We start from the raw sequence: 12,457 nt of genomic DNA on the forward strand, positions 1-12,457 counted from the left end.
ACTGAGTGCACACGCATGCATTCTGGGCTCGGATCCAAGTTTACTTCCTCAAAACCACAGGGTACACATTCTTTGAGGCTGTAGGATCTTCTTTTGATCAAGGACCACTCTTAGCATTCATACTGAACACCAAGAACACTCTAACATAGCATAAAATTCTCCTTTTCAGTGTCATCCTTCCATAACACTGTTTTAATCAGTTAAAAGGAAAATAATAATCCCCGGAGGTCCAGTGGTTTAAGCATCTGTCCAGTAGTTTAAGCATCTGTCTATTCTAAAGATATATCAAGCACTGAGCTACATCACAGACAAGGTTTCATAAACACATTGTATCCTCTGACCTCTCTCCCCACAGGTCTCATCCATCTCAGTACTGAACTACATACCCTGAAAAGCAATGCACTGTATGTAAAAGCTTTTACCTCAATTAATGTAAAAATTCCCAAAACTACATAGGATTTCCAGTAACACTTTATGATTGCTTTTGTTAAAGAAGGCTCCCGTGCATCTTTCTCAGCTTTCAAAACCTCTTGATCCCAGTACCTGCGATGAGAAACAAACACAATAAAGAACAGGTGTCCACCATAGGGAAAATAGGGGAGGGGCAGAGTGGAAGATAAGCCTTTACCACAGGGTGCTCTGTGGCTGCCCCACGGATGCGGGCAAGTTGCTCACAGGGCTCCTGAAAGATGAGCGGTACAGACTGAAGCACCAGAAAAACACACCTTGAGGGGAGAGGCCCAGTCTTGGGAAACAAGTTCCTGCCAAGTTCTCAGCACCATGAGCAGCTCAAGAGGACAGAACCCCTCCCCTCCAGGGACCCCACCTCCAGGGACAGAGATCGGCCTGCAGGGCCATGACTGTGGGCTCCCTCCATGTCCACAAACACACAGGGGTCAGCCCTTCAATGTGGGGTAAGCTCAGGGTCAGCCTGAGGGGGTGAGTGTGCAGTGTCAGGAGAGGAGGCTCAGAAGAACCCAGAGGAAGGCAAAGAGCCCCCCACACACACACCTTCAGCCACACGTGGAAATTCTCACTGCCCCTCCCCTTCTCCCTGCTGTCTGTGCTCACCCTTGCAGCTCTTCTCCAAGGTGCTGGGAGCGATCTTCTGGAAGCACCGAGTACATGTCATCTTCTTCTAGTCTCCGTTTGTGACCAATTTTAAACAAGGGGTTTAGCCACCTGCGAAAAATTAAGAGAAACGGAGAATGATATATATCCAAACTACACATCTTTGTCTAATCAGAATCCTACTCTGACAGGCTTTGTTGTTCGTTTGTTTTTAAAAAGACGTCTACAGAAATAGGTTCCCAGGTGGCTCAGAATCCACCTGCAATGAGGAAGACTCAGGTTTGATTCCTAGGTCGGGAAGATCCCCTGGAGAAGGGAATCCTGACAGAATACCCACTCCAGTTTTCTTGCCTGGAGAATTCCATGGACAGGAGTCTGATGGGCTACAGTCCATGGGCGGGGGGTGGGGGGGGGGTCGGGGGGTCAGAAAAAGTCAGACACAACTGAAAGACTAACACTGTCACCTTCAGTTTTAAATATATAGAAATATGGGGAAAAACACAGACACATATATACAAAGTCCCTAACTCTACATGGTGAGAGACCCTGGAAACAATGACACACTGGTACCAAAAATCATTCAAAGCCCCAGATCTTGGTGTTTTGGTTTTTTAACATACATTATTACGATTTGTTCTCTTCTGATACGAACTTCTAAGGACAACTCTCAGCAACTTTCAAATATGTGTCACCTTATTAGCAATAATAGACACCATGCTGAATGTCTCCATGACTTATTTACACCTGAAGTTTGTACCTCTTGGGCCCCCTCACCCAGACCTTTGCTTTTTAATATTCTTTCTAAGAGGAACCAGGGTTCCCTGAATCAATGGCTGATTCCAATATTACTGCAATAGGTACTGTTAGTCGCTCAGTCATGTCTGACTCTTTGTGACCCCACAGACTATAGTCCACCAGGCGCCTCTGTCCATGGGATTCTCCAGGGAGAATACTGGGGTGGGTTGCCATTCCCTTCTTCAGGGAATCTTCCCAACCCAGGGATCAAACCTGAGTCTCTTGCATTGGCAGGTGGATTCTTTACCACTGAGCCGCCAGGGAAGTACTAAAATATTAGCAGCTGACAATATGTATTAGCAGCTGACAATTGGCTTTTTTTGATCATAATGCAAGCGCCTGACATTATGCTTTAGAGACACCCACTTTGGAGACTTCAACTGGAATAAACACAGGCCACCTACACAACTAGATAAGGAGCCAGGCCACCCCACTCCTGAAGTTCCCTTTTTCAGAAAGTTCTGATTGACCTAACAGACCATCTTATTTCTGATAACAGACTGCTTATTTCTCCATTCCTGTACTTTAATTCTCACTCATGTCTTTAATCACCAGCAGATAGTGACTGGAAACCCCAGGTACCCAGCCATTGACCCCAACAAGGCAGAAGCACAGGTCCAGGTTCGCTCATGATCCATCTCGCTCTCTCCCTAGGACCTTGCTGTGGCCCCAGGCACGCCGTGTACCCTCCAGGACATGTACATAATAAACTTTGCCATTTCAAAGTTCCCTGATGGTCATAATCAAGAACCACAAGGACAAGTCCAGCCACAGCATGGGCTCCAATGGGGAAAATGTCTGTGGGGGCTGCTTGAACGAGAATGGGCCCAGGTGTGCAGAGCCCCAGGCATTCCCAGCAACAGCATCACTATTGATAGGCTGAGACCAACAGGCATCGAAAGAGAAGCCAGGGACAACAGCTCAAGGAATCATAAGGATGTGTCCAAAGGACAAAGAAGCCAGCTTGAGGTGCTCTTGCTAGCCAAATCTGAGATACTGGAATATTAATAAGTGTCAATGAGTGATAACCCATTAAATAATGAAAAAAAATCTATGACTCTTTACTGCTTCATAAATAGGAGAAGGGAAAGCCTCCATTCTAGAACAGAAACAAATATAGAGGGAACAAGAGAGTCAGAAAATGGTCAATGGAAGTTAAAACTAGTGTTAAAGTTTAATGTGAATCATGATATTTACAGTCTCAAATTATCCCTCTACAAATTACTTATTATTGATGGAAAAAAACAGTAACTGTATAAAAGACAAAAACCTTATTCAAACCAATTATGCATCATTTAAATGATAATGATTAATATGCAAAGACAGCCCAAAGATGAATATCATCTACTGATTTTGACAGGGTAAGGAAATTTCCAAAGCCAGATGATAATCACCCATGAAAGCAGAGACCACATTTCTCTTATTTATTGCGCTATTCCTAGAATACAGGTAAAGAGATGCTCGAGAATTCTTTGTTGAATAAATGAAACGTCTTTGAATTATCAAAGAAACCATAAGAAAGACTGAGCTTCAGGTGTTGCTCACCCTGGCCTCCTGGCATTTCTAATGAACCCCAGTCCAGGATTCCAGTCCCAGCAGTGGTCCTGAAGACTCCAGGTCTCAACTATGGCCTCACTCCACTTCATCCCCTCCAGTTAGCTTCTCCATAACCCTTACTATCTCTAGGTCTCAATATCCTTCCAAAACAAAAGTATAGTTCTGTGAGCATCACCACTACACAAGTTTGAAACACGCTTGGCCCTTTAACCTACAGTCATTCCCTACACGGAGAAGGCGATGGCACCCCAACTCCAGTACTCTTGCCTGGAAAATCCCATGGACAGAGGAGCCTGGTAGGCTGCAGTCCATGGGGTAGCCAAGAGTCGGACGTGACTGAACAACTTCACTTTCACTTTTCACTTTCATGCATTGGAGAAGGAAATGGCAACCCACTCCAGTGTTCTTGCCTAGAGAATCCCAGGGATGGGGGAGCCTGGTGGGCTGCTGTCTATGGGGTGGCACAGAGTTGGATACGACTAAAGCGACTTAGCAGCAGCAGCATTCCCTACAGAAAATGCTCAGGGAATTAGCACTGGGACATAACCCTGAAAGCCCTCTTTAAAACTCTGCTTGCCAGGGGTAAGCGTCTCAACATCACTAATCGTCAGGGAAATGCAAATGAAAATTACAATGAGATGCGACCTCACATATATTAGGATGGCTATTAGAAGAAGGAGGGGAAGGTGGGAGGAGAGTGGAATAAAATAAGTGTTGGGAAGGATGTGGAGAAACTGGAACCCTTGCACACTGCTGGTGGGAGTGTAAAATAGTGTGGTCACAAAGGACAAATACTGCAGGATTCCAGAACTTAAATTCAGGGAGAAACCAAGAGGCCCGATGGTTGCCAAGGGCAGGATGGGAGCGGGTAGTTATTGTTTAATTACACAAGAATGTAGGATGAAGAGAGTTCTGGAAACTGGAAAACAACGTGAATGTATTTCACACTACTGAACCGTATGCTTTAAAATGGTCAAGATGGCAAAATTTTATGTTGCATGCATTTATCACAAGTTTGTTTAATGTAATGATACTGTATCACATTCTGGTTGCAGGAGCTTCAACTAGCCACAGAACTTCTCCACATCGGCCTCCAGCAAATGGGGATAACATCTGGAGATAACAACACTCACCTGGGCTGCTGAGGGATCAACTAAAACGGTCAGTGATGCTCTGAACACAACCAAGTCCGGTCAGACAAAGAACAGCCATCACGGCAACGCTCTTGAGTAATTCCCACGTAAGCCCCAGCAAAAAAAGAGATGATGGTGCTCAACTAGGCAGATTTCTTTCCCCACAGTTCTTGATTTAAGGACCCTCACCAAGCCCTTCACCACCTCACATCTCAGAAAGCCAAGCCAAGCCCTCTGGGTACCATCAAGGGGTGAAGGTTTTCACTCCCATCACAAGGCGTGCTGACTGACAGGAGGCTAAAGTATGTGTCCCCACCTGAACAGGGAGACCTGAGTCAATTCACACCCCGACTCCAATTTGTCACTGACAGCGTTTGCTCAACAATCCTGTCACTGCCAAGTAAGCCCTCCCTCCAAGCCAGTTCCTCCAAGAGCGGTCCTCCCCTGCAGGATACCGGAGGGCACACCTCCTTCAGGGCAATGACTACCCACACACCGCATGGACTCTCCATGAGCCTTGCGTGCCACAGCGCCTGGCACAGACACCACTGGAACCCATCCAGAATGACATCAGAACACCCACGCTGCTGGTGAGCTATCTTCAAAACAGGTCATCACCCTGGCTCTCCCCGAGTGGCCCTCGGCCAAATCCAATTAGCCATACTTGAGTGGCAATGCTCAAGCTAGAACCTTCTCTCCTTTCTTCTTTCAGTTCAGTTCCTCAGTCGTGTTCAACTCTTTGTGACCCCATGGACCACAGCATGTCAGGCCTCCCTGTCCATGACCAACCATTGAGTCAGCCATCCAACCATCTCATCCTCTGTCGTCCCCTTCTCCTCCCACCTTCAATCTTTCCCAGCATCAGGGTCTTTTCAAATGGGTCAGTTCTTCACATAAGGTAACCAAAGAATTGGAGTTTCAGCTTCAACATCAGTCCTTCCAATGAACATTCAGGACTGTTTTCCTTTAGGATGGACTGGTTGGATCTCCTTGCAGTCCAAGGGACTCTCAAGAGTCTTCTCCAAAATCACAGTTCAAAAGCATCAATTCTTCAGCACTCAGCTTTCTTTATAGTCCAACTCTCACATCCATACACGGCTACTGGAAAAACCATAGCTTTGACTAGAAGGACATTTGCTGGCAAAGTAATGTCTCTGCTTTTCAATATGCTATCTAGGTTGCTCACAACTTTTCTTCCAAGGAGTAAGCATCTTTTAATTGCATGGCTGCAGTCACCATCTGCAGTGATTTTGGAGCCCCCCAAACTAAAGTCTATCACTGTTTCCACTGCTTCCCGATTTATTTGCCATGAAGTGATGGGACCAGATGCCATCTTAGTTTTCTGAATGTTGAGCTCTAAACCAACTTTTTCACTCTCCTCTTCCACTTTCATCAAGAGGCTCTTTAACTTTCTTCTTTAACTCTCATTTCCTAAAACTTGCTCAGAATCCATTTTCTCATCCTTGCACTAAGCTAAGCGATAGTACAGGCTGCATACCCTCCCTCCCCAAGGTTCTCCAGTTCCCTGCACACCCTCTGTCCTGGGGCCCACCAGGGTCCTCCCAGCTCATGAGGCTGGCAAAACCTTCCTGCCTCACAGCTTCCAGGCCTTTTCTATTTCATCCCTGGCCTTCTTGTCTCCCTTTTTTTGCCACTGGCTAATCCATGCCTTTGGCATATTCATAGTGTCCTTTGTCTTATCACCACATACATTCCCAACACTTTTTCCCACACACTACAACCAACACCGAGAATCTACAACTATCGTGCATGGGAACTACCCTAATCCCCTTCTCAAAAAAAAAAAAAAAATATATATATATATATATATTTTGACACATTTGGACACAATTCAGTTAACACTGAGAATAAAACAAGAAATCACGAGTAAAATATTACGCTGGCCACCTCCCAAGGTTTTGAAGGGCTTAAAACAGTGCTGGTTGGAACTAACAAGTAAGGGACCTCACATCCAGCAGGTGATCAACCTTATCTACTTAGTGCAGCATGAAAGGCCACCACTAGACACAGGACTCCCGTCATCACCAAAGTCCCCCTGAGCTCCTGAGTGCCTGGTGCTGACTTACCTCTGAATATCAGGCTTTCAGGGCCTGTTCCAATCATGCACTCCCTTCCAAACTATTCAGCTTCTCCCCCCATGAGGAATGACAGAGCTTTGGTTCCAAGTTCCAGGTATCCCCGCTGACAGTAGGGAGTATGACTGCCTACCGAAGCAAGCCTTTGATGGCTCTTCATTGGGATTTGAGAAACCACAAAGCATAGGAAAGAAACTACCTTATTTAGGTCAAAGAACCATTCCAGAAGCTGAATTAAATATATATGAACATGAAGTCACATTTTCTTAGTTAAAAGGACCCGCCTCACCCAAGGGTACAGAACTGAGAGTCATCTTGATGCTTTTCACAGATTGCTCAAAGTATACCCGTCTGTAGGAAATAAACATTGGTGCATTTAGCTTAACGTAGGCTCATAGAGCTCGCGAAGCTGCACCTCGGGCTTCATCAGTGCTCTGGGTCTGCCCATGCTATGGGCACATTTCCCCTGATATTTTCTATTCTACCCTACTTCATTACAAAAGAAATGCCAGGTGGTATACCTATAATGACAGAAGCATTACTCACAGTATCCAAAAGGTGAAAGTGACCCAAGAGGACAATGATGAAAGAATGCACCAAAATGTGGTACACATTTTGTGGTACGTGACACACGTACATTAGAGTATTGTTTTGTTCATTAGTAGCCAAGTCGTATCTGACTCCTTTGCTACCTCCTGGACTGCAGCCTGCCAGGCTCCTCTGTCCATGGGATTCTCCAGGCAAGAATACTGTGAGTGGGTTGTCATTTCCTTCTCCAGGGGATCTTCCTGACCCAGGGATCGAACCTGGGTCGCCTGCATCGGCAGGTGTGGATTCTTTACCACTGAGCCACCAGGGAAGCCCATGTTGGAATATTCCAGAGCCTTGAAAAAAGGAAATTCTGACACAGGCTACAACATAGTTGAAACTTGAGGATATTATGCTAAGTGAAATAAGCCATCACACTGAGAACACCGTATGATTCAACTTATATGCCGTATCCAGAAGAGTCAAAATGAGAGAGACAGCAGGAATGGTGACCACCAGAGGGTCAGGCGACAACAATGAGTAGTTGCAGTAATAGGTACATTCCATTGTTACCAATGAAAAGAATCCTGTGGACGATGATGACAGTTGTACAGGGGTGAAACATCATTGCTGCCACTCAAGGGTACCCTTGAAAATGGTTACAGTGGTACCTATCATGTTGTATATCTTACCACAAATTTTTTAAATTGTTTTTAAAAAGAACGAAATACCAGTTGAAATTGATTAAATTAATTTCCGGCTGCACTAATGGGTTGCAGTGTTATGTCTGAACAACACTGGTGTGGACAGCTGTCCGCTGCGCCCACAACGCCCTTAGGGCCACCATCTGCACAACAGACTGGGGCTCCCTTGAGGGCAGACGGCCTCACAGACGTTTCACATACTCCGTGACCAGCACGGCCCCTGGGACATAGTGAAGCTCAGTGAACAATGAGCCACATGGTAACCACCTCTGAGGGCTTTCGTCCCTCCCCAGCTCACACTAGGCGGCCAACTCCAGGTCAGCTGTTTTCCAGAGTGAGAAGGAAGTGACATGTAAAAGAAGCCAAGTACTTAAACTATAAAGGGCAATGCCCCTCTGGGCAGGCCCACACTCTCAGGAGGGTTCATGGATGCCCTAGGAGTACACGAAGCCCCAGAAACATTGGCACATCTTCCCAGAAATCACAGTAACTTGTGGAGCATTAAAAAAAAAAAAGAAAACCAGACAGGGTGCTCAGGGCTGGTGCACTGGGACGACCCTGAGGGATGGGGTGGGGAGGGTGGTGGGAGGGGGGTTCAGGATGGGGAACACATGTACACCCATGGCGGATTCATGTCAGTGTATGGCAAAAACCACTACAATACTGCAAAGTAATTAGCCTCCTATTAAAATAAATAAATTTGTAAAAATAATTTAAAAAAATAAAGAAAGAAAGAAAACCAATACTGAATGAAAGGAAAGATTAGCAAAGAAATGCTATGACCTTTATAGGTTTTCACCACCCCACCTTGCTCAGTGTCCAGCCCTGTCATGCAGCGTTCCAGCCACGCTGACCTGTTGTTTCCAAGAGCCCGCCTGGCTCCTGACTGCTGGGCCCTTTCCTGGGAATAGACTTTTTTTACTCATTTTCCCCAAGATTACTTAACACCTTTTCTTTCCCAGGTCTCAGGCCAATTGCTGCCTCCACAGAAAGGCCTGGACTGCCTTGACTACAAAAGCAGATCCAGCTTTTCTATTTCCTCCTTCCAGCTTTCTTTTTACCCATTTACTGCAATCTATTTGTTGTTGAGAGAAAAAAATAACGCGCTTATTTATTTTGTCCCTCTCCTCGCTGGAATAAGAGCTCCTCGAGGGCAGGACCCAGTCGATCCCTGGCAATTCACGAGGCCTGGCACTGAGTGGGTCACTCAGAACTCGGCAGAGTAAAAGAATGGATGACCCTCTGGTGGAGAAACAGCGGCGAAGAGCAGTCACACACGCTGTCTACATCTCTTGATGAGAGGGGAATGTGTAGGTCTGCTGAGGCCAGTTTAACCATTCACGTGCCCTCAACCCACTCAAGTAAGTCATTTATTGTTGAACAAATTATGCATTTTAAAGCACTTTTAGCTGTGGCGAATTATTAACCACTGGTTAATGTTCCCTGCAGCTTCTGCCAGCCCTGATTACTGGAGGCTTTTGTGGCCCAGCCTGGGCAGGGCTGGTGAGGCAGAGGGGCTACAGAAATAGGGAGACCTGGGTCAGCAAGTCCAAGAGCAAGGGCTGGAGTGAGGGACAGGTGAGAGGCATGCAGAAAGATCTCACAGTTAAGACGCTGGTGGCTCAGGGGGTAAAGAATCCAACAGCAATGCTGGAGACCTTGGTTCGATCCCTGTGTCAGGAAGATCCCCAAAGGAGGAAATGGCAACCCACTCCAGTATTCTTGCCTGGCAAATCCCATGGACACAGGAGGCTAGCCCATGGATTTGCAAGAGTCAAACAACTAGCCAGCTAAACCAACCACCTCACTAGAACCATTTCCTCTAAGGCAGGAGTTCTCCAGCTCAGCAATGCTGACATCTCAGGCTCCATGGTTCTTTGTTGTGGGAGGCATTTCTGTGCTTTGTAAGAGGGTGAGCACTATCCCAGGGCTATTTCCTCCAGATGCCAGTAGTATCTCCTCACCCCAAACTGTGACAACCTACAGTGACAAGGCCTGGGTAGCAAAATCTGGATAAGAACGACTGCCCCAGCCTGTCTTTCTGGAAAAGGGGTACAACTTTTCTTCAAAGGTTGACCCCAGGGAGTAGCCCCAGAAAGTAGCCACAGGATACTTGCAGGAGGCCCTTAGCCAACAAATCAGGGATTATGATATAAACACATCACTATTAGTAGTGGCTCAGATGATAAAGAATCAGCCTGCAATGAAGGAGACTGGAGTTCGATCCCAGGGTAGGGAAGATCCTCTGCAGAAGGAAACTGCAACCCACTCCAGTATTCTTGCCTGGAAAATTTCATGAACAGAGGAGCCTGGTGGGCTACAGTCCATAGGGTTGCAAAGAGTCGGACACAACTGAGCAACTAACACTTTTCAATTGTCCTCCAGCAGTTAAGCCTGGGGAACAAGGGATCAACATTAACACAATAAGATATGAAGTGGCAAGTGAGGTTTTGAGCTATGCACACAGGATCTGCTTCTTGGCTTTTGCAGTAGGGATAAAAGGATCAATCCCCCAGCTTAAGCATCTTCTGTACAGAACAGGTTCTCAAACTGTGGTCCCCAGAGTAGCAAGATTAGCATCCTGTAACTCTTCATTAGAAAAACAAATTCTCAATCCCAACTATGACCTACGCTGAGTAAGGCTCAGCCATCCATACTATACCAAGCCTTCCAGATGATGCTGATGCTGGCTCAAGTTTGAGACCCTGCCATAGAGTGTGCTTTGACACACTTCTGGTATTTATACCAACAGTCCCAACCACAGTGAAGTGAAAATCGCAAGCTCAGACTGGGTTATTTTTAAATAAAGACCAACAGGTATCCAGAGCCCCATCCCAAATGAATGAATCAGTGTAAGCCAAGATGGAACTCAACGGGTGGTCTTCTTAAAGACCCCACTAGACAGTTCCAGTCATCAGCCAGGTCTGGGAACCATTTGCTAGAGGGAGCTTAGGGAATATTTCCAGGAGAACAAAGCTTGAGTCCAGTCCAGAAGAATCACTTGGCATTCACTAAGGAGACGAGAGGACAAGGAAAGAAGCTTTCCAGAAAAATAAAACCCACGAGAAGTATTTGCATGGAGTATAACAGGATGAAGGGAGGTGAAGTCATTACTGCTCTTTTGGCTTCAACCAATAACAAATCTGAGGTTCTATGGGGTTTTGGGGTTTTGTGTTTTTTTTAACCACACTGCATGGCATGTGGGATAGCTTAGTTCCCTGACCAGAGACCACACCCATGCCCCCTGCATTTGAAGCTTCGCGTCTTAACCACTGGACTGCCACGGAAGTCCCCTCTTTGTGCATGCATGCTACATCGCTTCAGTTGTTTATGATTCTGAGTGACCCTGTGTACTGTCGCCTGCCAGACTCCTCTGTCTACGGGATTCCCCAGGCGAGAATACTGGATTGGGTTGCCATGCCCTTCTCCAGGAAATCTTGCCTATCCAAGAATAGAACTCAGGTCTCTTGCACTGCAGACAGATTCCTTACCAGCTGAGCCACAAGGAAAAGTAACAGGAAATTGTGGAATCTTTTAAGCCATTTTATAGCCATTTTGTAGACTCTCCTTGCTTTTGAAGGCATTGAATCTGAAATATTAAGTAGGTGTGACCAATACAATTACTTCATTAATTCATGTAGCTTCACTGAAATAAATTAGATTCAACTTGATGTCGAAGCTTTACTCTCCTCTAGTAACACTAATCTTGGTTGTCCTCTGCTTACTCCTAATTCTGGAGCTCTACCAGACTACCATAGAGATAACCCAGGTGAATCAACAATCAGCTTAAAATTCAACATCCTATTACTAGTTAACCCTAGGAAGTCAAATCAATTAAAAAACACTGCAACTTATTTTATTATCCTATGTAATATAATCTGAAATAGTAACTCTATATCAAATTAATTTTTTTTAAAAAACATTAGTTTGGTGGTAGTGGGTCTTCGTTGCTACACATCGGCTTTCCCTAGTTGTGGCCAGCGGGGGCTACTTTTCACTGTGTACCTGGGCCTCTCTGGTGGCATGGCACAAGGCTCCAGGCACATGGGTTTCAGTAGCTGCCACACTGGCTCAAGAGTTGTGGCACAATGAGCCTCGTTGCTCCACGGCATGTAGATGGAATCGTCCAAAACCAGGGATCGAACCCATGTCCCCAACACTGGCAGACAGATTCTTAACTGCTGGACCACCAGAAGCCCTCAAATTAATTCTTAATTGAATTCCTTAAGATCAGCATGCCAGTGATATGTTAAAAACTCTGTAATATATGTTCTATATAATAATGTATAAAAAACTATATCCATGAGCAACTCTGCTCACCAGCAAAAGACACATTATGTTCATCCTCATTAAAACAAAATGTAAGAAATAGATGGCTCATTGAACTGTTACTAATGATGCAAACAGCTAACAAAAGAGGGGGGAAAACACAGAGAAGTAACAAATACACATAGTTTTACAAGAGTAAAAAGTCCAACTTTCTACTTTTTCAATTTTTTACTTTCTACTTTTTCAATGACTGAAGACAATACTATTATATCAGGTTTGTAGGATAGACCAAAAAAAAAAAAAA

General features: G+C 45.4%; 1 protein-coding gene across 3 annotated transcripts in view; it reads right to left on the bottom strand.

Moving 5' to 3' along the window:
• Nucleotides 1-12,457, bottom strand: part of LOC138089276 (ATP-binding cassette sub-family C member 4) — a 186,382-nt gene that overhangs the window by 150,737 nt on the left and 23,188 nt on the right. For all 3 annotated transcript variants that reach the window (XM_068984711.1, XM_068984710.1, XM_068984708.1), the window contains exons 2-3: nucleotides 1,072-1,182; nucleotides 423-543 (exon numbers count right to left, since the gene is read on the bottom strand). In XM_068984711.1, the coding sequence (XP_068840812.1) occupies nucleotides 423-543; nucleotides 1,072-1,182 (232 nt within the window). The remainder of the gene's footprint in view (nucleotides 1-422; nucleotides 544-1,071; nucleotides 1,183-12,457) is intronic.

Source organism: Capricornis sumatraensis, chromosome 12, assembly GCF_032405125.1.
Source record: "Capricornis sumatraensis isolate serow.1 chromosome 12, serow.2, whole genome shotgun sequence".
In the NCBI taxonomy this organism is placed as follows: Eukaryota; Metazoa; Chordata; class Mammalia; order Artiodactyla; family Bovidae; genus Capricornis; species Capricornis sumatraensis.